Source organism: Pyrgilauda ruficollis, unplaced genomic scaffold (genome assembly GCF_017590135.1).
Source record: "Pyrgilauda ruficollis isolate IOZ18807 unplaced genomic scaffold, ASM1759013v1 scaffold34, whole genome shotgun sequence".
NCBI lineage: Eukaryota > Metazoa > Chordata > Aves > Passeriformes > Passeridae > Pyrgilauda > Pyrgilauda ruficollis.
Window position 1 is genome coordinate 1,825,767 of NW_024524822.1, and position 26,185 is coordinate 1,851,951.

General features: G+C 56.5%; 2 protein-coding genes across 2 annotated transcripts in view; both read left to right on the forward strand.

The window, feature by feature from the left end:
- The window catches only part of ARRDC1 (arrestin domain containing 1), a 36,517-nt gene extending 16,158 nt beyond the window's left edge, over positions 1 to 20,359 (forward strand). Inside the window, exons 2-8 of the mRNA XM_041475067.1 lie at positions 1,243 to 1,353; positions 14,373 to 14,423; positions 14,536 to 14,690; positions 15,187 to 15,369; positions 15,696 to 15,872; positions 16,013 to 16,424; positions 17,303 to 20,359. Of these exons, the coding sequence (XP_041331001.1) occupies positions 1,243 to 1,353; positions 14,373 to 14,423; positions 14,536 to 14,690; positions 15,187 to 15,369; positions 15,696 to 15,872; positions 16,013 to 16,424; positions 17,303 to 17,367 (1,154 nt within the window). The 3' untranslated portion in view covers positions 17,368 to 20,359. The remainder of the gene's footprint in view (positions 1 to 1,242; positions 1,354 to 14,372; positions 14,424 to 14,535; positions 14,691 to 15,186; positions 15,370 to 15,695; positions 15,873 to 16,012; positions 16,425 to 17,302) is intronic.
- Positions 20,360 to 25,544: 5,185 nt separating this feature from the next.
- The window catches only part of EHMT1 (euchromatic histone lysine methyltransferase 1), a 121,832-nt gene continuing 121,191 nt past the window's right edge, over positions 25,545 to 26,185 (forward strand). Inside the window, exon 1 of the mRNA XM_041474938.1 lies at positions 25,545 to 25,582. Within this exon, the coding sequence (XP_041330872.1) occupies positions 25,562 to 25,582 (21 nt within the window). The 5' untranslated portion in view covers positions 25,545 to 25,561. The remainder of the gene's footprint in view (positions 25,583 to 26,185) is intronic.

The following is a 26,185-nucleotide window of genomic DNA, read 5'->3' on the forward strand; positions in this document are numbered from 1 at the left end:
CTGGCCAATGGGGTAAGGGAGTTCTGTGGCTCCAGTTAAGATCTTGCAAAACCTGATGGGATTCAGGTGACAGATGTTCAGGCTGGGACAGCCCTGAACACTGTTTGTGCCACGATAGGTCTGCCTGTGTCCTCCCTGTGTGGGGGTAGCAGTGCAGATCATCTCTTGCTGTGCAGCAAGGCCAGTCTGTCACGTTTGTCTGTCTCTGTGGTCCAGTGTCGACATCAGAATCTAATTTCATCTTGCTGAGTATTGGCCAAGACTAGCTGAAGATGCCTGTGGGGAGCTCCTCTGAGAGCCGTGCTGCAGGCTGAGCTCTTGGGGTGACTTTCTCCAGGCAAGGCACAAACATAGCTCAAATTACTGTCCTTGCTTTTGGGAGGGTCAGACAGCACCACTGATGCTTCCAGGCCTTGCTGTGTGGCTTTGCTGAGTGCTGTGTCTCTAACAGAGGAGGAAGCCACTCCCTTAGAACTGGTGTCTGGCTGGGAAGTGATGTGTGGATGGACATTTTGGAGGTCCTGATGCAGGACAAGTTAATGGCAAAGTGATTTTTTCTGCACGCCATTAAAGATGAGACTGAGCCCAGGAGCTGGGGGCAGGCTCCCAGGGGCTGGAAATGTCCTCTGAGGGTCACAGTACTCAGGGCTTGAATTCAAGGAGCAGAGAGCTTGTCCAGGCTGTATTGGGGGGTCCAGCTCTCTGCTGTTGCCTCAGACAGGGCTGTTTGAACCCCTTGTTCATCTGGTTAATGGGCTTGTGCCAAATGTGTCTCTCACAGGGATGGTGAGACACTCGGTGGGATGCCTGGCTCCTCGTGGGGTGGGAGGCAGCAGAATCCTTGGCTGCTCATCCCTGTCTGGACAGTGACACCCAAGGCTTCTGCTCTTAGCCAGAGTGCCAAGGCTGGTGCATGTTTTGGGAGGGAACGCTGCTTCATTTGGGAGAGAGGTTTGCCTGTCAGGGAGCTGCAATCACTGGTGGTAAGGGTTTCCACAGTGCAAGGAAACCAGCTTGAGGGTTTCAAAGATGACAATATGTAGGAATAGCACTGGGGTAGCAGGGAGTGCTCAGTTGTGCTGGGAATGCTGGAAAACCTGCTTTTGGAGTGAAAGCATGACCTGATTCCTCTGCTCCATTTTCCCACCCTGTGTGTGTTTTCATGAGGCACTGCTCCTGCACAGTGCAGTACCTGAGGTTTTGCTTTCTCCCAGTGTTGACATGTGTCCTGTCTCTCCACAGCCATCAAGGTGAGCTGCATTGGATCCTGTGGGGTGTCCAACAAGATCAATGACACAGCATGGACTGTGGAGGAGCAGTACTTCAACAGCACGCTGTCCCTGGCAGACAAAGGTATGGTCCTCAAAGGCCTGGTGCAGATCTGTGTTCAGAAAAGCTTTACAGAAATGTATCACCAAGACTTCAGCATCCTCTCTATGTGAAATACCCCTCACAGGCTGCCTTGGCCTGTGCACAGAGGATGGGAGCCAGGATTAGAGACTACAAGAGCTTAGCAGGAGCTGTTCAGGGAAGGATCCTGAGCAGAACTTGGCAGCTACCCTGCAAACACTGCTGGCATCCTCTGGCCCTGGTCTGCCTGAAGCAGAGCTGTCACAGGGACTGCTCCCCATCTCAAGGCTCTGGGGGTTCACCCTGCTCTGCCTGAAGCAGAGCTGTCACAGGGACTGCTCCCTGTTTCAATACTCTGTAAATTCACCCTGCTCTGCTTCCCATGTGTGTTTATGGTGCTCACAAAACACTGATCAAAGCTGGTGAGCAGAAGCCAGTGGTTTGCTGTGAACGGGGTTGTGGTTGTGTCACTTGTGCTCCAGGAGAAGCTCTGGGAGTGTGGCAGGATCAGCCTAGGACAGTTACCCCTGCTTCCAGTGAGATGGACAGAGATGGTGATGGGGTTGTATTGTCCTGTGGGTAAAGTGACACCAGCAGCCTCTGGGGGATCTGTGTCTGAATGAATGCTGTCTTTCTGCTGTTAAATAGGTCAGCCTTACCACAAATAATTCATGCTGTGCCCTGGCTCCTGTTGAAATCAAGATGTGCTAGTAGTATTCACCTGCTGAAGGCACTGGCTGTAACAGGAACATAGCAAAAGCCCAGGGTAGCAGGAGCTCAGCCCTCTGATACTGTTTTGTCAAATAACAGGAAATAGGTAAAACTGAAATGGCAGTTTCTGCTGGCTCAGCAATTTTCCAAGCAGAGTTTTTAGCATCGTGGGGAGACTGAACTCATTCTTGCAGCAACTGGTGAGAGGGCTGTTTGCTCTCAGGTCCCTGCCAAGGGAGACAGTTGGCTGGCTGGCTCTTGGATCACAGCCTGGGGGCTGCAGTCAGAGATAAACTGCCTGGGCGGGCAGTGGGAAACATTCCTGCCCGATTCTGGATGTGCTGAGCACAGAGAGCCCAGCTGTGGCTGTCAGGGTGGGGACACAGTCACAGGGGCTCTGTAAGGAGCTACAGGCCATTGGGCTTAGAAGAGTCGGGAGTTGTAGGCTGCAAGTGGGTGTGGACTTGTGGAGAGGTTTAAACCTGCAACTGCACTGAAAAATGCCCCTTCCAACTTTTGTTCCTAATATTTAATGATTTGATGGAGAGCTTTGAGCTTGTGGTCAGATCTGTGTGCTGGGCAAGCTGGGCAGTGGCAAAAGCCAGGCAGGAAGGTGGAGTGGGAAGAGGTGGGTGTGCTGTTTGTTAGGTCTGCAGCCTCTGGAAAACTCTGATAGCTGCTTTGGCAGTCAGTTTTGTGAGGTTGCCGTTGGGAGCCATCCCCTTGATAACTAGGACTAGAGTGAATTGGGAAGGATGGAAAGAAAAGCCATGTGCTGAAGTGTGCCCTTTGAAGCCCTGACATCCAAATGTGGCCAAAATTTGGTAAGTCGCAGTTCTTCAAGTGTTTGTGGAAAACCCTGGTCTATTTGCTGTTGGTTTTCTGGGACCCAGACTCCTGTATACCTCCCGGGGCAGTGCTGCTGTCTGTCACCCACTGGTATCACAGGCTCTGCCAGCCTGGAGCGGGTGCCTGGGGCTGGCAGCAGGGCTGGGCTGCTGGCTCGGCACTGGAGCTGGTCACTGGAGAGCCACGAGCCTGGGCTGTGAGTGGGACTGAATGGGCCAGTTGGTGTCTCCCAGAGCTGCCACAGCTGCAGGCAGGTGAGGCAAGATACAGCAGTGCATTATTTACCTTCGGAGAATTGAAGGGAAAATCTGTCCCTGTGGAGTTGTGTGTTTGGAAATTGAGGTGTGTTGTGGTGTTGCTCCTGTCCTGCCTTGCAGAGCTGCAGTGAGATTGAGGAAAGCCCAGCCAAGGTATCATCAGTTGGTCTGGAGCAGTGTGCTAGGTACTCACAGTCACTGACCTCTGATCTTCAGCTTTTTGTGTCCAGCTTTTTGTGTGGACCCAACTGCTGGGAGCTCTCAGCCTGGTTCCCAGCTGCGGGGAAGCAGAGGGGAAGAGGGTGGGCAGTCCCTGTGTGTGTGGGATTGCAGCCACGAGGGATTTGCCCTTCATGCTCAGGAATTACTACCCTGGACTTGCAGGTTTGTCCCATGTCTGCATCCAGACGGGACAGCTGGACCCCTGAGAGGATGGAAGGGGAGCAGTGGGATGGAGATGGGACAGTGTCAATGCTGCCTTTAGACCCGAGTCCACCAGCAGAGATGGCTTTGAAGCTGACCCTTACATTTGCTGTGCTGGCTTGCAGGGATGTGGAACAAAAGCCCTGGGGGCTGGCACTGCTCCAGCCTGCGGCACAGGGACAGAGAGAGCTGTCTGCTGTCACAGCCCTCCCTGTGACATTGATGCGTGTCTGGGCTGGTGGAGCAGAGGGAGCCAGGCTGCTCCTCCACGTCCCTGCCTCTGTGTCTGCCTGTCTGTCTGCCTCCTCTGAGGGGCTGCTGGCAGCACAGTGCCCTGGCACAGCTCAGCCCTGCAGGGCTGTGCTGGGGGAGCCCTTGATGGCCTTGTGCACACAGAGCCTCGACGCTGACTCAGCTGTGGCATTTTTAGGCTTTCCAGGAATAGCTCTCAGCTGTCCTGGCCTTTCCTGAAAAAAGCATGAAGGAGCCCCAGACAGATGGAGTGCCCCATGTGGGTATTCCCTGGGTGCCTCCCTGCAGGGCTGAGCCACCTGGGAGGGGAAACTGAGGCAGGCTGGCCTGCTGGCTCTTGGGGTGTGGGGTGGGGAGGTCACTGATGGTGGTGGCAGGAGCCCAGGGTGAGTTAGGGGAGTTGGAAACATTTCCATGCAAGGACTCCTAAAGGAGAATGAGGCCAGCCCAGCTGCTGGCCCTCACTGCCAGCACACAGCTCCTGCCCTGGCCAGCACCAGCAGCCACCTGTGACAGAGCACCACAAGCAAAGGTTAATGGTGACATCTGGCATGGTCCTGCAGAGGAAAAAAAACCATGCAAAAACCCCCCAGGGTGAATCTGTGCCTGTTATTCCAGGTAAGGGGTGGCTGTGCCCACCTTCTCCCACCACAAAGCAAACAGCAGAACGGAGGGAGGGTAGGGCTGTGGAAGGCCCTGGGGTCAGCTGGAGGGGCTGCCTTCCTGCCATGCCCCCAGAGGCCTTATCCACACAGGGGATGTCTCTGCCAAAAATGAGTTGAGGAAGGGAGGAATTTGCTTCTGCCTCAGAGGACTCTTCTGTGCCTGCCTTCCCCCACTGCAGCAATGCTGTTATCTCTTCTTTTTGAAGAAGTACATTAAAAAAAAAAAAAAAAAAAGGTGAGGAGGAGCAGCATGTCCCTGCTGGGGGGAAACTGGCAGCCAGGCTGTGCCCTGGGGCAGAGGGTAGCTCCAGGCTGTCCTCTGACACCATCCCCAGCTCCCTTGAAAGGGGCTCATCCAGTCTGATGGCATTGGCCTGGATTGAGGAAGGATCCCGGTGTCCCCAAGGCCACACAGCAAATGGGGCTCTGTCTTGCCCATCCCTAGTGAGTGGCTCAGCTCCAGTGGTGCCACTGCTGTGCTGGCACCTGTGGGGGTGGTGCAGGGAGGCAGGCTCAGCCTGACAAACAGCCCGCCTCGCTCCATCCCTTCCCACATCCTGAGCAGTAACTTTCAAAAACACCAATCTGTGCTCTTTGAGGACACGTGGGGGGAAGGGAGGAGGAGGTTTGCAAAATTGTTGAGGCTCAAATTGCTCTTTAAGCCTCTAAGAATGACTCCACACTTCTCCCACACACCTTTGCATTGAAATAAGTGAGGGGGAAGCTTGTCCTCTGTGGCATCAGCTACTGCATGTATTACACACTGCTTTTTGTATTACACACTGCTTTTTGTATTACACACTGCTTTTTGTATTACACACTGCTTTTTGTATTACACGCTGCTCTGGGTTTTTTTTTTAACGCTGTACATTGCATGAAAAAAGAGGCAGGCCCTGAAATAACCCAGATGCCCACTTTGGCACTTAAGGCACTTTCCTGTCTCTCCCCACCTTGGAACAGGGTGTGCAGGACCCGGCTGTGCCACTGGAGCGGGTTGGTGACAAGTGCTGCTGCAGAGGACCCTGCTCCCCTCAGGGCCTGTCCCCAGTCAAGCAGGGCATCCTCTGTGCTCTGGGAAAGGCTCTGGCGGGGCTGGGCAGGAGCTGGAGGCAGCAGGCAGCCATGAAGAGCAGGGGATTGTGCTGTAGCCTTGGCAATCACACACAGGCCAACGGTTTAATGAACTCGGGCTCTTTACATCAAAGCTGCTGGGAAGTGTGGAGTGTGCCAGCTGCTGCAGAGCCTCTCACTGCTCTGTTTGCTGGAGAGGCTGCTGTGCCACAGAGGTCACTCAGCCACCAAGGGCTCCCAGGGGGGGTTGTTACTTGCCTCCTGGAGGGGAGGCTAAGAGGGTATTTACTTTTCCCACTTGGACTTTGATGGCTTACTGGTGTTGATTTTTCCTTTTGCAAAGAAAGCCAGGAGGGGTGGGGGCTGCTGGGTTTCTGTAGGTGTCAGCAGTGCAGGGGATCAAGTGGCAGTGAGCACAGAATGGCACTGCTTGTACCCGCTGCTCTGGGACACAGAGATGCTTCTCTTGGTCCAATATAATGGAGTGATTCAGCTCTGCAGAGCCTCCTGCTCCTCTCCCCCTCCCTGCTGTGGCTCTGCCCTTGTTCAGCCGGAGAGGGGCAGGTCCATCATGTGCCTGTACCCCCATGGGGCTGTCCCTTCCCTGCACTTCCAGCTGCACACACAGCTCTTGCCCTGTGGAAGGGTTGTGCATGCAAAGGTAGACTTTTGGTTTTTTTCATTCCCTCCTTGTACCTGAGTTGAACTCATGCAGGGAGCTGGCTGTAATTTCCAGCTGACCTTTCTTTTGGCAGCTTGTGAGTTAGCTTGAAGGCGCTGCAGGGATTTCCTGGCAGCTCCACACGCTTCCTCTGCTGGCAGATTTCGTGCACAAAGAGCATAAAAGGGGCAGCTGTGCATCACCTCTTCCCTAGGGTGGTTCTCTGCCGGCCTGGCACAACACCTTCATGGCCAGCAGTTGGCACAGGGTAACAATCCTGGCTCCCAGCTGAATTAAAAAATCTTGGTGACCTGACTAAGCAGAATTGTGAGACTTGTGCAGTTTGTTCTAAGCGAGCAGGAGGTCTCAGAGCAGCAGGTGATGTTCCTGACAGCCCCTGCCCAGGTGAGAGCAGCAGGGTGTCCATGGGCAGTGGTGAGCCACTGCAGATATTCTGGTGCTAGCTCCTGGCCACGCTGTGCTGCTGGGTTCAGGAGCAGTAGCTGCACAGGAAAGCCACACTGAGGGATCTGCAGTTGCCTTGGGTCACAGCCGCTTCCTCAGCGCTTCCCAATTTCTTGCCTCAGTAGACCAGTTAATCCTCTGGGTTTTTTGCAGCCTTGCCATACTGCCAGATCCTGCTAATTCATTGAGAATGTCTCTGGAAACTGCTGACACAGAGGTTTATGAGCAGTGGAGCCCTCGCCTCAGTGCTGGGCACTCTGCTGCACCTCCTGTGTTACAGAAAGGTTGATCTCAGCAGCATTACCAGTGGGGAGGTTGTTCCTGCTGTGTGTTTGTGTGTTTGCAGAGCTGGAGCGAGTTGCTGCCTTGAAAGGGAGCGTGGAGCCTGCTGGGGCTGTGCTCCATCACTGCTATACAGATCAGGAGAGCTCTCCTTGGAGCTGAACACCGAGGCTTTCCTGGCAGCTTTGCCTGTGCTTGCTGGCAGGTTGCTTTTCTGGCTCTTGGCTGCTCCCTCTGTGTCACCTGTGCCTGCTGATGGCACGAGCAAATGTGTGCATTTCCCCTCCTTTGTTGCAGTTTGTAATCCCCTGTATTAACTCCATTCACCAGAGGCTGAGTTGAGTCCTGTGCTAAAGCTGCAATGGCTCAGCGTCACCTCAAGTGCCCTGGCACAAACTTAATGCTTCCCTTCTGACAGCTCTGATAGAGCCTCCTGAGAGCTAAAGAGCTCTGGCCCCTTGCTTATATCTAATATTCAGTTTTCTGGCTGCAAAAGTAGATGAGGAGAGAGGGCAGGACAGGGGTGAGCAGGGTGCTGGCTGCTGGGCCTGCAGTGAGACTGACATCTCTGTCTGTAGCTGGGGACTTGGGGTCCTGTGGCACAGTGCAGAGCTAGGGCTGCTCATTTCTCCACCCCAAAGTGGAAAACACAAACCTTCTGCTTTCCTCCTCTCTGTCTGGAGAGGAGAGTATGCAAGCTGTGCATCAGCAACACCAGAATCAGTCTAACCCAGCACCTTTGGAGGAGCTTGCCTTCCCCAGGGCCGACTTTAGGCAGCAGGAGGAAAGAGACATATTGCTACAAGTGATGGCACAGGGGCCAGCAGGCACCAGGTGCCTTTCTGTACTCCTTGAATTGGCCAACACAGTTAATGCATCACTTGTTAAGTAGCCAGGGAGAAACTGCCATATGGTCTGGCCTGCTGTTCCTCTGCTAGAAGAACCAAAAAATCTGTGTACTCCAAAGGTGCAGCCTGTTCCTGTTCTAGCATCCAGGAAGGAGCAGAGCCTGGCAGGGACTGGTGGGGAGGGACAGGGCTTGGGGCAGGAGCCCCATTTCAGCCACTGCCTGTCTCCTTGTGCCTGGGATGCAGGGACACTTTCCAGGCTCCTAGGGTGGCTACAGAGCTGATATCATCCTTCTCTTTGGGGGTTGGAGGGAGTGACAAACAGGATTATTCCCTCTTTTGCTGTGTGGGGCGTGGTGAGGCAGAGGTGTGTGCTGTGCCACACACTGTGGTTCCTGGCCTGCAGCCTGCTGTGTGTCACACATCTGGGCTGGTTGTCCCAGCACACCGCAGTGTGAGCCTTCACAGGAGAGGAATAAACCTCATCTGAGTCTGCTGTGTGACCAAGGCACCTCCTGACTGCCTTTGCTATCCTGGAGATCCTGGTTTTGTTGTGGTGGCCGTGACCCTTGTGCAGAGAAGGCTGTGACCACCTGTGACTTCCAGACAGGGACCCTGGGGCTGGGCCAGCCAGCCTGGGATGAGGATTTGGAAAGTGTCCCCACAGTGGCACTGGCTGGAACGTGCAGCCCAGCAGAGCTGACCCCACCAGTGCTGTCAGACTGGGCTGTTTGCACAGAAAGCTGCCAGACAGCCCTGGGAAGGGGGGTGGAACACAGCAGGTAGGGCTGTGTCCTTGTTCCTGTGGGGCTGGCTCCTCCTGGGCCCCAGCCCAGCCCTGCTCTTGTGCAGGCAGAGGCTGCTGGAGGACATTTCCCAGCCCTTGGCCTGCAGACAGGGCAGGGTGTGGGTAGGGAGCTTCCCCTTGGTCTGGAGAGATGATGGCTTTGAAGGGCTGGGGATTTCTCTGGCTGCCAGCTCTGCCTGGGCAGGGGCCTGGCAGCACCAGCCAGGGAGGGGTCACTGCTAGGACCAGAGCCCAGACACTTTCAGCAGCTATGGAGGAGTAAACTTGACTTGGATTGTTGGTTTAACAGTGTAAATGCAGTCCTGTGGTCATTTCAGCCCCGGTGGGTATGATGGTGACAGCTTTCCCATGCACTGTGCTGGTTTGCAGTGAGTGCAGGGACACCTTTGGGTGGGAAGGGACCTTAAAGATCACCTTATTCCACTCCATGCCGTGGGCAGGGACACCTCCCACTGTCCCAGGTTGCTCCAAGCCCTGTCCAGCCTGGCCTTGGGCACTGCCAGGGATCCAGGGGCAGCCACAGCTGCTCTGGGCACCCTGTGCCAGGGCCTGCCCACCCTCCCAGGGAACAATTCCCAGTTCCCAATATCCCATCCATCCCTGCCCTCTGGCAGTGGGAGCCATTCCCTGTGCCCTGTCCCTCCATCCCTTGTCCCCAGTCCCTCTCCAGCTCTCCTGGAGCCCCTTCAGGCCCTGCAAGGGGCTCTGAGCTCTCCCTGGAGCTTCTCCTCTCCAGGTGAGCACCCCCAGCTCTCCCAGCCTGGCTCCAGAGCAGAGGGGCTCCAGCCCTGGAGCAGTTCCATGGCCTCCTGAATCTCTCCAGCAGCTCCATCCATCTCCTCCCTGTGCTGGCCCCCAAGGCTGAGGCAGCTCTGCCTGAGCAGGGCACAGGGGCTGAATCCCCCCTTTCCTGCTGCCCACGCTGGGATCAGCCCAGGGCAGGGGGGTTTCTGGGGCCAGCACACAGGGCTGGGGCACACTGAGCTCATCCACCAACATTGCCAAACCCTTCTCCTCAGGGCTTTCCTCCATCCATTCTCTGCCCAGCCTGCATTTGTGCTTGGGATTGCTCTGACCCAGGTGCAGGACTTGCACATGGCCTTGTCAGACTTCCCAAGGCCCTCACAGCCCCTTCAGCCTGGCAGGGTCTCTCTGGAGAGCAACCCAACATCACCAGGGGATCCAGAAGACTTGGCATCAGCCCTCTGGATGAAGGCATTTCTTTTCTGTAAATGAAATGTTCCAGGACTCCTCCACATCCAGTGGTACAAGTGAACAACCCCAGTCCCAGTGTGGAGCAGAGGGGAGCAGCTGAGCCATGAATGAGAGACACCAGACCTATCTCTGCTGGAGTCAGGGACATCTCCAAGGTTCTTCTGCACTATGAGTGTGTTGTTACTGCTCCTGCTATCTGGACTTGAGTTTTTCTCCAGGCTGTCTGGGGCAGCAGCTCCTTTCCCTCCAGGAATTTTTTGGGAGGAAGTTTCCCAAGGCTGTGTGGGGGTGGCCAATCTCTGCTGGCTTGGCTCCTATCAGGAGGACAGGCTGCTGCAGGTACGGCCCCACAGCAGAACCCTGCTAAGCCTGCTGTCTCTGCTGCCTAATGACTTTCTCAAGGTATTTTTAGCTGCACATAAACTTCAGGAAAAGCTTTTTTGCATCCGAGGACACTGTGGCCTTTGTTCTGGCTTCTGGGAATGGGGAGGTGCTGGCTCGGCGTGGCTGCGGTGGCTGGCACAGCCCTGTCTCCTCACAGGGTCTGTGAGCTGCCCCTGTTTGAGGGGTCTCAATGCCCCCTGGAGCAGTGCTGAACCCCTGCTGACCTGCTGTCCCCTGCCCTGGCTGGGGAGTGCTTTGGCAAAGCCTCTGGTTCTGGAGGAGCATGGAAAGGGCAGCTCTTCCCAGGTGTTGGGATGGCCATGGGCCCCCACCATGGTTGGAAACCAGCTCACCTCTGCCTGCTGCCAACAGTCTCTGTTGCAAAGTTGAACAGCCTCTATTCCACTTGCAGATGGAATTAGCACATTAAATGTCTTGGATTGTTGCTTGAAGCTCTCTAGGCTGGAGGGACAGGGGTGATAAGTGCTTTCCCACAGGCTGTGTGTTCCCCTCACTGCTGGGATGCTGGAATTGCACAGGGGATGCAGCCGTGGGGTGGCTCTGAACACTCTACCTGATGCTGCATCTCCCCTGCTGTGATCTGGGCATCTGTCCAAGGCTTGTGAATGGCTGGTGAGACATACATTGCCCTGTGTCACCAGTACAGCCACTGCAAGTGTCCCTTGCAGGGAGCTGAGCTGGTATTTGCTCCTGTTTTCCATGGCAGAAATACCTGGATGCTGGCCCAAGGTCAATCTGTGCCCTGCCCATGCTCACAGGGAAGTTGGGATGAGGGAAATTGCAGATTTCCCCTATTATAGCAAGATTAGTCAGCATTTGGAAGTAGAAACTCAGCCTTTCAGAGCAAAGTTGCCAGCTGGAGAGTTTAGAAGCAGTTGCCACCTCCCTTCACATTGTAAGGGTGCTTGGTTTGGGATTTGTCAACTTTCCACTAGGCAGCAGGCAGAAGACAGAGATGGTTTTGTAATTCCAAATTGCAAATGGACCCTTTGCTGTGCCTGTGCTGGAGGAGCCTCTGCCAGGAGAAGCAAGAAGGAGCCCAGGTTGCTGCTAAATATCTGCCTTTCCTCCTGGTGCAGAGGGAGGCAGGCAGGACCCAAGCTCACCTGTGGGCTCTGCTGCCTTGTCACTCTGCCAGGCACTCTAGATCATGCCTGTGCTTTCACAAGAGCATGTGCTTTCACAAGTCTCCTATCTCCGTCAGGACCTCTGGCTTTTCTTCATCTTAATTTTGTTAACCTTTGTCTGTGAAATAGCCCTGTCACTGAACTCCCTTCTGTACCAGTGGGTGCCTTGGAATGCCCACTCTGGGATACTGAGGATGCCTAAAGATGCTTCTCCCTCTTGGGGGAAGGAGAGAGTGGGCTGGAAGGAGCAGGTCTGCAAACAAGAGTTGTAGAGTTGTTCTTAGTCACCTGCAGCATTTTCCTGCTCCATGGAGTGGAGAGCAGGGCTCAGTGTGCTTCCCTGGCTCCCTGCTCAGCTCAGGACTGGGGTCAGGGCTCTGTGGCCATGAGCCAGGCACTGCTGTGATGCCCTTGGTCTGCATGAACTGTGGCAGGACACAGCTTCAGTCTGTGGTCTGGGACCCTTCAGGCTGGTCTGGGAACTCCTCTCTGGTTGCAAAGAGCAGGAAGGGCCTTTTCCAGGGTCATGGGCAGCTTGCTGCAGGAGGGATTTGCAGGCTGTTCAGTGGGTCACAGCCAACAGGGCACTTGGGCTTGGTCAGGACCATCAGGCTGGTCTAGGCTCACCTGTGGGCAGTTCCCATCTGGTGACCTGCTCAGAGCTTGGGCTACCTTGCAGAAACTGCCTCAGTGCCAGTGAGTCACACGGTGGCTCTGAGAGCCAAACCACATCCTCTGCAGGTGATGCTGCCCACATTTCTTCCTGAGAGAGTTCATGGCCTCACTCAGTGATGCTGTGGGAGTTAGAAACTGTGGAATTGCTCGCAGGTTCACTTCCAGCCCACCTTTCTGTTGGTGCACCTGAGCTGGGCAGGACTTGGACAGAAATGACTTGTTGGATGGTGCTGCCTGTAACGTAGAATAGGGACTTTCACTTGGTGGAGTCTGTGGGCTCATCCTGAGGGTCCTGGAAAGGCTGTGAACTTTCATGCTCCTAGTAGGAGGCTTGTAATTTACTACCTGCACTTTCATGTGGGGCTCTGCATGTCACACAGCTGGGAATTCTGGTGGAAATTCTCAGTGGAATTCTCTCAGTGGCCACTACCCTCTGGAACTCCCACCTCCCTCCCTTCTGCAGGGCAGGAACAGCACTTGCTCCTACTCCTTGTCAGGTGCAGAGTCCCTGTACTGAAATGCAGAAGCTGCACAGGACAGTGGATGTATTCCAGTTACCCATTTGCTTTCTAAAAGTAGGGATAATGGGTGTAAGATCAATGTTGAATGGTGCCTGTTAAAAGACAGAAGCCCTCAGGGCAGCAAACAAGGGCTGGGTTCATGGAGTCGTTCCCATTAACCAGGCTTTATCCTGGACTCACCCATCCAAGGCACCTGCTGCACCTCACCTGGCACCTTTACTGAGCCAGGCTGCCCAAGAGGAGCAGGAGAGGCTGTCCCACGGCTGCCTCCGAGCCTGCCCAGCTCTGAGCATCAGCCCTGGCAGCGAGGGAAGAGCCTGGCTTGGTGCCTCCACCTGGTGACAGCGCCGGGTGCTGCATTTTAGCCTACATAATTCGGGTTTGTTTGGGGGACAGGAGGGGAATCTGCAGGGAGGTGATGGCAATGGGCAAATCCTGCTCCTCCCTGTGAGGCCGAAGTGTACAAATAGACATCTCTGCTGTTCTCCCTTTGCAGGGAGGTGTTCTCCCTTTGCAGGGGTCCACGATGAGGCGAGTGTTGGATTGTTTATCCCGCTGTCCCTGCGCTGTGGGGACACACTCACTGTGCCTCGTCCCCATGGGGTGGCTGAGTGAGCAGAGAGGCAGAGATCTAGCTTTTCATAGCATGAATGATGCACCAAGTCCTGCCTGGGCTGCTGTGTCAGTGGGGGGGATTTACTCTTCTCTCCCCCACCTCCCCCTTCCATGTAATCCACTTAATCCCCTGACGACAGGACTCTGCAGAGCCAGCGTTGCTAACGGGCAAGCTGCCTCCCCCTGCTTGCAACAACAAAAGCACCAGCCAGAGCTGGGCTTTTGGTACCTCCAGCAATGATCCTGCAAAGCAGAACAAACACAGCTCGATTTACTGGGCATCCAAGCCTCCTCTCAGCTCTGCCACTTTAAAAACAAAACCTCTTGTGTATGCAGGGATTTAACAAATACGGATAAACCTCGGTGGTTTCCTTACTGAAGGCAACTTTAGGAGCTGCTGGATCACACTGTGGGTCCATTTCAGCTGTCACACTGCCCTGGAGGGAATCTGGGAGTGCTGGAGGGTGGATGGAGTTGGGGAGTTGGAACCTGTTGTTTTAGCCATGCACTGGATCTTGGCTCTGCCCTGTGCCTCGAGGCTGTTGCAGAGCAGTGGTTGAAGGAAACAAGTGCCGAGGTAAATGTGTGGCAATATTTTTCTGAGCTCCTGTTGTCTCAGCAGCCAGGCTGAGGTATTGCAAGTCTCTTCTTGGGTCCAGGGGTGGGTGGACCTCTGGTTCCAGTGCCTGAACCCTGTGCAGTCTGTGAAGGGCTTGGTATGTGGCTGAGGGTGCAGTGGCTTGATGCCCACCAGAACTCCCTACCACTGTCAGACAGTGCCTGTGATTTCTCACATTCCCCCTGACTGCCTGACAGGGGGAAGACTTGAGGAAAAATAAACCCACAGCAGCCCTACTCTGTGCCCTGTGTCAATAGCCTGGGATAACCACTTGCTGTGGCACTGGGATCACTTAGAGCCTGCCCTAAATGACCTTATTTACAGCATATCTTCCTACAGAACCTCTCCTGTCCCAAGGAGGGTTGGGTGGCAGCAGGTGCTCCTGTTGGCTCAAGCACTGCCCGTTGGATCTGGAGCTTTCCAGTGGCTGTAGGCAGCAGAGCAGGTGGTGTGTGGTTCCCTGGGTGGTGGCCTCTCTCCCCGAGAAGATGACACATTCCAAGGTAACAGCCTCTCAGCCTGTCCCATGTACACTTCATTCTTGTTTCCACAGGGGTCCTGACAGCTGGAGAGCACAACTTTCCCTTCCAGTTCCTGCTGCCAGGTAAGATGTGGCTGAAGGCCCTTCCCTGTAAACCTTGGATTTTGCATACACTTCCAGTTCAGAAACTGGCCTGCCTCAGCCTTATGACCTCTTCTTTCTCTCTCAACTCCAGCTTCTGCTCCTACATCATTTGAAGGCCCTTTTGGCAAGGTCCTGCATCAGGTGAAAGCTGTGATAGACACACCTCGCTTCTCCAAGGACTACAAATGCAACAAGATCTTCTACGTTCTCTGCCCTCTCAACCTGAACGACATCCCTGACATTGAGGTAAGAACGAGGAGGGGCATGGCTGGGAATGCCAACACTTCAGCACTTGTCCTTGTCCTGCTGTCTGAGGAGTCACTGAGTGGCTGGACAGCTCTGACTGTGTGCTGTGACTATGCAAGAGCAGGATAAGGACTCCTCATCTCTCCTGCCTTTCTGTCAGTACCTACTCCAGGTGATTTCTGACCCTTGTGTGTGTTGCTCTGAGAGGTTTATGTGAATTTTCAGTATGCAGAGAGATATGTTAGCCAACAGCTTCAGGTGCTTGGAGACACTTGGGTCTGGGGAATTTGCTTTGGAGAGGAAAGCAACTAATAGGACAGTAGAGCTGTGGGGCTGGAGTAGTGAGACCTGTTGTCTGTGGCATTGCCATGTTGCTGGTTCTTTGCATCCTCTTAGAAACAAATATTTCTGCTTGCTTGTTTTGAATCCCTTGAGTGTTTTTCCAGAGGTTCTCTGACTCTCTTGAGCCAACACCTTTGTCTCTGCCATCCTGCAGCAGCCCAACACCATGTCCATCACCAAGAAGTTCAACTACAAGCTTGTGAAAAGTGGCAACATCGTCCTGACAGCCACGTCTGACCTGAAGGGCTACATCGTGGGCCAGGCCATCCAGCTCCGCACAGACATTGAGAACAAGTCCGGCCGCGACACCGGCGCTGTGGTGGCCAGTCTGCTCCAGGTGGGTGCCCAGTGGGGCCATTCTCTGGTTTGGCTGCTGCTCCATCCCAGGGAGGCCTCTGTGAAACTGGGGCAGCGAGGAGCCAAATCTCCACCTCTGGTCCTGTCTACCATCCTGGGGAAAGAGACCTAGAACTTGTCTTGCTTATCCCTGCTGAGTCTGTCACACAACAGTGGGTATTCCTGCTCCGGAACATGCCCCTCAGGTCTGTGCTTGTGCCTATTTGACAAAGCAGTTGGGTGGGGTTGTGTCCTGGCTTATGTTTGTGGGAGACAGAAGACCACCTGCAGCCTCTGAGCCAGCTGTGTTTCCTCCTGTCTGTGCAGAAAGTGGCCTACAAATCCAAGCGCTGGATTTACGACCTGAGGACCATCGCTGAGGTGGAAGGCTCAGGGGTGAAAGCCTGGAAACATGCAGAATGGAAGGAGCAGATCCTGGTTCCAGCACTGCCACAGTCCATTCTGCAGGGCTGCAGCCTCATCCACATTGACTACTACATCCAGGTGAGTTTATCTGGAGTATCCCTGGGCTGGGCCGTGGCTCTGTGCCCCCCTCCCAGGCTGAGCAGGGTGGTCCAGGCATCAGGTGAACCTTCCCACTGCCATGTATAATGAGGATGCCACTGTTTTCCCTTCTCTTCCAGGTCTCCCTCAAGTCTCCAGAGGTTTCTGTCACTCTCCCCATCTACATTGGAAACATTGCTGTGAACAGGGTCCCACTGAGCCCCTCCCGCTCCATCCAGCACATCCCATCTGTGGTGGTCCCCAGTGCCCCCCCAGAGGAAGAGGAGGCTGCCAGTGGCTATCACCCCATGGACAATGTCTCCATCCCCACCAAAAGCCACTCCCAGCAGCAGCCCTTTAGCTACGCCCCAGGACTGAGCTTCCAGGAGATTCGGGCGGACTCGGAGCAGACAGGCTCCCCAAACCACCCCACACTCTGCCTGTCCACGGGAGCCACTGTCCCCTACTACGCTGAGGGGAACGTGGTGCCTGTCCCCACAGCCAGCTCACTCATCCTGCCCCCGGAGTACAGCACGTGGGGATACCCCTACGGTGAGCAGCGCTCCTGGGATCTGCAGCTGGGGGGAAACAGCTCCTACCAGCAGTCTGTGCTAGCTGTGGACTGCTGGGAATCTGGGGATTCAGTCAGTTTGCTGCAGGCTGCTGTCAGAGGGGATTGTGACATCTCTCTGCCTGATTTAGCCTCTGGAGGAGTCCCCTCATCCAGCTGTAAAAGCCAGCTGTCCTTCCCACATCCACGCCCATGCCTGCCCTGGGCTCTTTGTGAGAGGATCTCCCTGTTCTTAAAAGAGCTTTCAGCCTCCCACTGATAAAAAAACTTCTTGGCTTGTGGTGAGGCTGATGGGAGCATAGCCAGGAAAATGATGTCACTGAAATCTTCTGTCTGACTTGGAGTGGGCCGGCAGCTGGTCTGAAGCTGTGGGGGTGGGAGCTGAGAAAGTGTCCAGGGTGGAGCAGCTCAGGGAAATCCCAGTGTGCTGGATTCCTGCAGCCAGGCTGGGGTGGCAGGGCCAGCAGTGTGTGTTAGCACACTTGTACCCAAATCAGCCCCTGTCTTTGCACTGGGGTAACAGAACACTCCATGTGTTACTTCAGCCCTGGGTTTGGGCACACAGAGCACGAGTGATCTGGATGTGCTGGAAGATAGGAGGATGCTTGGGAAAGAAAGGGAGGAACAGAACAGGAGTGTGAGGTGGCGATTTTAACCTCCATGGGCATCAGTGCAGGGATGGGACTGACTGGCTCAAATCCTACAAACCCCCTGTACCTCAGCTGGGCAGGCAGTGGGGCCCTGGCAAGGAGTGTGTGTTGGTGGGTTGCTCCACTCTGCACTGGGTTACACAGACTGGGGTGAAGGGAACCTCCCAAATTCCCACCATAACCTCTCTCATTCTTCCTTTTCCCCACAGAGGCACCTCCATCCTACGAGCAGAGCTGCAGCAGTGCCAACTCCAGCATCAGCAATGGCAATTAGCCCTCCCCTGCTCTGACCCCACCAGTGCTGCCCACCCTGGCACCACGGGGCACCCGCCTGTGGCAGTCTGGTACAGCACAAGGTGTCTTCTTGTCTCTCTGGCTGCTTTGGGGGGGAACTGCCACATCCCAGCCTGGGCTTTTTAAGTCTTTTTCTAGGGAGGGGGTAAAAAACCAAAAAGGGCAGCCCGAGCAGCCTGCATGTGTGTAGGAGAGGTCTGGGAAACTGAACAGTCTCCTGCTGCTGCACCAAGTGCTGGAGAGCTGGATGTGGCCCTGGGCCCTGGGCAGCAGCCTGTTCCAGTACTGTAGTCAACACTAACTGCTTTACTATCAAAGCACCTGCAATGCCTTACCTGAAACGCTCCTGACCTGGCACAGCTCCACTCTGAGGGAAGGCTGGGCTGTGTGGACTTGCTCTCCTCTTTTAGGGGCTGTGTGCTCTCCACAAATGGTTTTGACAGCCCTTCCTCCTTGTCCTCAGAAGTCCTAAGGGTAGCAGGAGGTTTCTTGGAGTAAGCAGGTTAGGAAGGTCAGGGACTTTAAAAAAGCCAAAAGCACAAGCCCTCGCTGTACCTGAGCTGTGGGGGAGTGACTGGCAGTGTGAGTGGCCATGGGCACATGGGCACGGGGGGCTCGTGGGGGCACTTGCTGATAAGCCCTGGTGAGCTCTGGGGAAGATCCTGCTGTAGGATGGGGTGCCCTTTTCCAGCACGGGTGGCTTTTCCCCACAGAGCCCTGTGGGACACAGCCCACCCTTGCTCGCTGCTGGGCCGTGGCACACAGGACAGCAGCACTGCTCACTCTGCAGCAGGGAGACCACACTCCATGTCCCTGCAGGGTGCCCTCTCCTCCCAGGCCGCAGTTATGTGACCATCAATCACAAAAGTCTGTCTGATGCTACCTCTGAGTCTGCCCGGGGGCCCTGCCCGTGGGATCCCTCTGCGTGGGGCTGTCCCTGGGAATGGCTGTCCCTGCCCAGGCAGCCCACAAGGTGCTGGGTGCTGGGCCAGGGCCCTGTGGTGGCACTGGTTTGCTGTGTGTCCCCTGGGCCTGAGCAGAATGTGACAATGAACACGGCCCGTGTGGGAGCTGCAGCCTCCGCTGCACCCAGCAGTCGGGGGATCAAGCTGGGTTTTCTTGACATTTTTCTTTTGCGCTTTTCCCCCCACACACCTTGTTTAGATCGTTTAGCACTGACTGCCCAAGCTGAGGAAACCACAAGCCACGTCCCTCAGAGCCACAGGTGCGCAGCCAGGCTGCAGTTGTGGCCTCCAGACCTTTGGCACCTCAGAGCTGTCCCCACATGGCCCCAGACTGGGCAGGCAATACCTGACAGACCTTTAGGAGCATTTCCAGCCGCTGCCTCCTTGCTCAGCCACCTCTGCACACCCTTCAGGCAGCTGGGACAGGCCCTGCTTTGCACTCTTTCTTTGCAAATGCTTTTTTATTTTATTTTTTTTAAGCATTGAACTGCTTTAAGGGTAGTGTAGCAAAGGTGCCGTTCTGAGCAGTGCTGGCACAACATGCACCAATGATGGTAGAGTGATTGTCATTGTCCCTGAATATATATAAATATATATATATATGAGATGAAGTTGTTTTTAATGATTGAATTCAGAAATACAAATTTTAATGCTGTATTTAATAAATTATTCTATGAGAAATGCTGTGCTTTTTCATCCATTTCTGATGCTATCCATGTGCCTGTTCATGCCAAATCAGGAATGCACCTTGCTGATTTCTTACAAAATGAAGTTTTTTTGCTCTCACCAGGAAGGGTGGTGAACTCTGCCAAGGCAGCTCGGGGAAAACAAACACAGTGTGGCCTGACCACAGTGCCAGGCTCTTAATTCCACATGGCTGGAGGGAATTTGGCCACACGTGGGACTGGCTCTGGAGAGAGCAGCCACTGCACTGCTGCATCCCAGGCCCTGTGTCCTGAAGCCAGGATTTGTCCAAGTGGCCCAGGAGTCCTGGGCAGTGCTCACTGCTGGCAGGGGAGGAGGGGAAGAGCAGACTCTGCCTTTAGGAAGATGGAATTGGCATAGCCACGGTTTGGCTGGAAAGGCTGGAGACCACCAGCCCCAGCCCTCTCCTAAAGAGCCATTTGGAATAAATTTATTGAAAGAGGAAGAAGGCTCCTCCCCGCAACCCACTTTGGTCATCCCATGGCTGAAGCATGCCAGTGTTGCCTAAATGTTATCACTGCAGGTAGCCTGGGGTGTGATCTGTGTCTCAGACACAAAGATCCTTCTTTATTCTCTTCTCAGCTTATGCTTCTGCCCAGCTCTCATGGTTCAGACTCTCCTTTGTCGGGTGGTCCAGCCTGCCATGAGCAGCACTCTTCATCCACAATGGGCCAAAGGCAGGTACAGCTCTTCCCCAGTGCTCTTCCTCTTCCTCCCACTTGGCTGAACCTGTCTTGCCTGGCTCAGTCTGCAGGTCCTGTGGCCTTCCTTGATGTTGGCTGTGCAAATCCTTGAACCCAAATCCCTTCCACACCCCTGGAAAAATTCCTATGAGCTGTCAATGCTTCTGGACCTGCTGGGTTGGGCTGCAGGCTGCTGACCCAGCCAGGCTCTGGGAGAGGCAGGCAGGGCCAGGAGCAGGACTGGTCTCCCAGCTCCTTCTCCATCCCTGGGGCTGAGCTGCTGCTGATGTGTCCAGCCCATGTTCCTTGGCTGGAAAATGTGATTTCTCTTTGGTTGCTGTGGCCAGAGCCACTGGGCTGTTTTTCCAGATTCCCAGCCAGGATCTGTCCTCTTTTTTCCACCTTTGCTTTGGGAATGTCCTTTTTCCACCTTTGTTTTGGGAATGTCCTTGTTCCACCTTTGTTTGGGAATGGCCCATCCATGGTGGAGGCTGTGGAGGAGGGAGCCCTCACCCAGTGCCGTGCCCTGTCTGTGCAGTGCTCCTGTGCACCTCAGCTCGCTCTCCCAAATTATATTTGCTACAAACTGGTCTTTGGGCCTCTTGCTGTACACTTTAGGAGCAAATGGGGACACTCTTGTCTGGTGAGGAGTTCCATCACCACCAGCTGCTGTGGAGGGAGCAGGAAGGAGCTGGAGCTACACCTCAGGGTGGTCTTCATCCTTTTGGAGGCCAGGGCTGCTCCCCAGCCCAGCTGCTGTGCAGGGGCTCCTGTCAGCCCTGTGAGGTGGCTCTGGCCAGGGTGCAGCAGGGGGCACCCAGGGCTGTCTCTGAGCAGCCTCATTGTGCAGGAGAATTGACATAACAAGTGACAATCAGTGCTTTCCAACCCTCCTGCCCTGCCTTGGCTGTGCAGAGAAGTGAAACCTGTCACAAAGAACCTGGCTGATGTTTTATGGAGCCCTTTGAAATGGGCCAGGACTGCAGGATGGAGGGGCTGGTTCACCTCTCCTTGAGCCCCCCTGCAGGGGTGGCCCCAGGGCACTGTCAGCAGGTCCCTGGGGAGGGCTTTGGATGTGGGGCAAACCCAGTATTTGGGTTTGGATTTGGGATTGAGTTTGGACTCACCCTCTCCAGAGAGGATCAACCCCTCTGTCCTCTGTCCACAGCCTCTCTGGCTTCCACCTCTTGGGGAGCTCCTTTAGGCCCTTGATCATCACTTCCTCCTCTTGCTAAACACTGAAATAAAGAGGAAAAGCCAATTTTTCTGGTCACAGCTCTGGGGAAAGAACTTCAGCATGTAGGGATTCATTCAAATTCCTGGCTCAGATCTTTGACGCAATTGTTTTTGAGTTTGTTTGAAATGGGGAAGGGGAGCAGTGGGGCATGAGAGAATGTTGTGAGTTAATTGTTTCCAAACTCAGTGTTCAATGGAAAACACCAAAAATATCATCAGGTTTTTTTTCTTTTTTTTTTTTCCCTGCTGCTTTTATGTACTTCACGGTTTTGTTCTTTTCCTACTCTCCACACGTTTCACCTCCATATCTTTGGTATTTTCAATGTTGTGTCCTAAACTTTGCTTTGGCATCTGCTGTCCCACTGCCTGCAGGAGATGGGGGAAGGGGAGTTGGGGGATGCAAAGGCTCTTCTTTTGGACAATGATTCTTTTTTAGCTTTCCACTGAACTTCCAGGAGTTTTGTAAAAATAAATATTTTCTGCTAGGATGTTTTCCTGTTAAGCCAGCACAAGACAGGAGATACAGGGTGTTCTAGGCTCCATTTGGGTTTTATTCTATATTTTAAAATATTTGCAACTATCTGCAACAAGAATATCCCATCCCTCCTCCCCAAGAGAGACTGGCAGGGTAAAACCCACAAAACTTGTGCCCATTCTTGTACCACTACTCATGGCTGTAATTCTTTATTCCTGTGGTTCTCTTTACAGATTTTGGGGTTTTATACAAAAATTTGTGATGGCTCTGTACAACCTAAGACTTCTGTGCAATTTATAACTGGGTTTTGAAATGTAAACTCGCAGTTTTCCATGTTTACCACAGCTTCTGGGGAGTATTTTTGTCCTGGGTTTTAACCCCCCAAATGTAAAGAACTGGAAAAAATGTAAATAAAGATGATCTTTTTTAAGACCAAGGGTGGTTTACTCTGGGTATGTGGTGATCATAAATGATACCTCAGCTGTCTGGATGCTGAGAGCTGATGGTGAGAAGTGGTTCAGGGCTGTCAGTGGAGGCATCCCCACTGGAGCTGGAGCTTGGAGCCTGGGTTAGAGATGAGGTTACAGCAAAGCCATGGCTCCTGCAGCTCTGCAGGGGGAATGGCTGGGGTGGGAGGGTCCTGCTGGGCTGAAGGAGCTCGCTCTCATGGTGAATCACAGAATCATGGAAGATCCTGAGCTGGGAGGGACCCACTAGGATCACCCAGCCCAGCCCCTGTCCCTGCCCAGACCCCCACCAAGCCCACCCTGGGCATCCCTGGCAGCGCTGTCCAAAGGCTCCTGGAGCTCTGGCAGCCTCGGGGCCGTGCCCATTCCCTGGGGAGCCTGGGCAGTGCCAGCACCCTCTGGGGGAAGAACCTTGCCCTGAGCTCCAGCCTAAAATCCCCCCCGCCGCAGCTCCGTGGGCAGGTGCCGCTGGAAGGACGCGGCTGCGGCCGGAGGAAGCGCCGGAGGCTGGGGTTGTGCTCTTCCTGCTGGCCGGAATCCCAGGATGTGGAGCTGCGGCTCCGCTCGCCCGGCTCGGGCGGGAGAGGGCGATGTCCGCCCGGCTGGAGCGAGGCGCGGCGGCTCGGCGGCTCCGGCGGCCCGGCCGAGCCCCCGGCCCTGCCCCGGCTCCCAGCAGCTGCTCCAGGAAAACAGGGAGCGCTGGCACAGCACAGCCCGTCCTGGCCCCGCTGCCCTTCGCTCAGGGTGGGTTTGAGGTGGACAAGAGCCGTGGCCGTGGTGATGGGCTGCAAAAACTTTGTGTGATCCTGGTTATTTCGGCTTCTTTTGGGAGCCTCTCCCCATCCTGATGGCTTGGGGAGGTTTGTCCCAGTGGCCGCTGCGTCCCTGTGTCCATGTGGGAAAGACAGAGCTGCAGCGAACGCTGGAAAGGAGCCACCAGAGCCCGTCCCGATGCGCGTCCGGCCCCAGCCACCGCGCCCATCCCTGTCCCAGTGCCACCCCGGCGTGCCCGCTCTGGTTTGTAGGAGCAGGGATGAAAGCAGGGAATTCCCAACATCCCACGTGAGGCACTCCCAGCTGGATGGTGATGCCGGCATGCCCAGTGCGGGGTGGGGGATGCTGGCACCCCCAGTACAGGATGGGGCGATGCTGGGTACCCCCAGTACAGGATGGGGTGATGCTGGGTACAGGATGGGGCGATGCTGGTACCCCCAGTACAGGATGAAAGATGCTGGCACCCCAAGTACAGGATGGGGCGATGTCCAGGCTGCCCCCGGCCCTTGACGGAGCAGAGGTTTCCAGAGGTGGCTCTTTGTGCGGGAGCAGTCGCCCCATCCCGGGGGGATCCCAGGGGAAGGACACCCGCCCTGCCACCACCCTCCTCCTCAGCCCATCCGCCGGGAGCGATGGGACCCCCGGGGCCCCTCCTTGTCCCCACCGAGCTGGAGGGGCCGCGCCGGGGGCTCCGCGGGGACGCTGCCACGGCCCTGCCGGTGCGCAGGGGGTTCTCTGGGGGGTTGGTTAATTAATTAATGAACGAGCTGTTGCTGCCAAACGGAGGGAGAGGCTGCTCGGAGGGGCTGGAGCGGGCGGGGGGCGGGTCCCGGGCCCGGGGACTCTTATTTTGACCGCGGCGCTGCCGCCGCTGCCGGGCCGCGCTCCGGGGCCGCCGCCTCCTTCCCCTCCCGGGCCGGCGGCGCCCGCAGCGGCCCCGGAGCTGCTCACCGTGTCCTGGGGGCTCGCCCGAGGCTCTGAGCGGCTTTGGGAGCCTCTCGGGGTCCCTCACACACCCCCGAATGCCTCCGCTCCCCGGCACCCGCGGGGTCTGCAGGGGCCGGCTGTCCCGGTGGGGAGCGGCCCGGGGTGACCGGAGGGACACAGAGCTCGGGGTGACAGGGAGGGACACACAGGGTGATTAGGAGGGACACACAGCCCTGGGTGACCGCAGGGACACTCAGCCCGGGAGGGCCCCGCTGGGGCCGCTCCGGTGGAGCTCTGCCGTCCCAGCCTGTCCCACAGCCCGGTCAGCGCGGTGTGAGGGCAGCGGGGGCAGCGCAGCCCCCGGGGCACTCAGGGCATCGCGACAGCGACAGCGACAGCCCCGAGCTGGCACAGCTGTGCCGGGAGTGTCCGGGGGCTGCAGCTGTGGGACGGGAGCGGGATAACCCCGGCTGTGCCCAGCACCCGGCCAGGGCTCCCCACGGCCGCTGCCGCTGCCCGGAGCTCTGCAGGGCGAGAGATTCCCTGGAAAGCGCAGTGGGAACCCTCAGGGGGGAGAGACCCACCAGGATCACCCAGCCCAGCCCCTGTCCCTGCCCAGACCCCCACCAAGCCCACCCTGGGCATCCCTGGCAGCGCTGTCCAAAGGCTCCTGGAGCTCTGGCAGCCTCGGGGCCGTGCCCATTCCCTGGGGAGCCTGGGCAGTGCCAGCAGCCTCTGGGGGAAGAACCTTGCCCTGAGCTCCAGCCTGAGCTGCCCTGGCCCAGCCCCAGCCGTGCCCTGGCTCCTGTCCCTGTCCCCGAGCAGAGATGGGAGCTGCCCCTCGGGAGGAGCTGGAACAGAAGTGTCCATTTGCCCACTCAGAGGAGCGAGGTGTCAGCTGGGGCTGCAGGAGAGCGGCCTGAGGACCAAGGGATGGGGTCTGTCCCTCCAGAGAGCAGACAAGAAATGTGTAAATTGACTTCGGAGCACTCAAAGGCTCCTGTTTCCCTCCAAAAAACACGGACTGCCCTGTCCAGGAGGCTGGTGCAGCAACACCTGCCCATCCCTGTGTCTCCCTGGGGCAGGTGTCACTTCCTCAGGGTGGCTTCTGATGCAGCTGTGGGGCCAAGGAACCCTTGCAGGTGTTTATCTCCCCCCTTGTGCTATTTTCTGCTTTACTGGAGAGCTGTAAAAGGGATAATTGTTTTACAATCATGGGTTTAGGGCCTGGGCATTGGGAGGGGCCCTGTGGGCTCTGGGAGGGTTGAAGCTGTTGTGGATGCTTGAGGTGAAGAGGCTGAAGGGACCCGTCTGTGGGGCAGAGCCAGGGCAAGCTGCTCCCTCTGCCCCATCCCTGTCTTTAGGGGACACAGACACCAAAAGCCTTGCACAAACTGGGCTGAAATGACCCAAAAGTGGGAGAAGCTAAAAAAGAAGGTGATTTTCAACCTTTTGGCAGGAAAGACAGAGGGACATTTTGATGCTTTCTGGGGTTAGGTTTTTGTGGGGATTTTATGTAGGTTTTTGGCAAGCTGTGCTGCCGGGTGCTGCTGAAAGTTTGGGAAGCTCATGATGCGTTCAGCTGGGAACGGCGGCCGCTCTTCCCCCGCACTCTGGGGGTGTGCGGAGGACTCGGGGGTCTTGGCAGGATCAGTGAGGGGCCGCGGTTTGTGGCAGCCGGTGCGGGGAGCGCGGGGTCCGTCCCCAGCCCAGCGCTGTCCCCGTGTCACCGCAGCGCCATCCCCGCTCGGCTGTACGGCACCTCCCGACGGGCGCCGCCATGACGGCGTACGGACAGCGGGGCCCCTGGGGGCCGCCATGCTGCCGCGCGCATGCGCTGTGCTCGGCCGAGAGTCTCCATTGAGAAGAATGAGGGGCAAGGGGCGGAGCCAAGGCGCGAGGAGCCGCCGGGGGGGCGGGGCTGCGCTCCGGGGCTCCGGCCATGGCCACAGTGGATGCCGAGGTGAGTGAGAGCGGCGGCGTCCATCTACCCGGGCGGGGGGAAGGAAGATGGGGGAGCGTGGAGTGGTATCGCCCAGGGCCAGGCGGGTTCTGTCGGAGGCCGGGAGGGGGGCCGTGCCCCCGCCGCCCCATGGTTCAGTCCAACTCCTCTGAGGGGAAGAATGTGGGAGCTGCTGCCATTGTGTGTAGGGGGGCCCGGGACTCTGTATAAGTTACACCCCTCCACGGTGAGTCAGTGGTATGTGCCATACAGATTCCGGGGCTCCCCCCAATGGGAGCGAGTGCGTGTGGCGGAGGCGGGAGGGGGGAGCGGCGGGGCCGCCATCCATGTTCCGGGGCCGCCCCATGCGGCGGGGCGGCGCTGGCGCGGCTCCATCCAGAGTCCGGGGCCCGGCCGGGCGCGGCGGCGGCGGCGGCGGGCGGGCCGGTGCTATGAGCCATGCAGGGTCCGGGGCGGCGGCGGGCGGGAGCCATGCAGGGTCCGGGGCCCGCGGGCGGGAGGAGCCCCACGGGGGAGCCGGGGCCGCGCGTCCCGGGGGAGCCCGGCTCGGCAGTCTGCGCTGCCGGCGCTGCGCTCCGCTCCTCCGGGGACACGACAGCACTT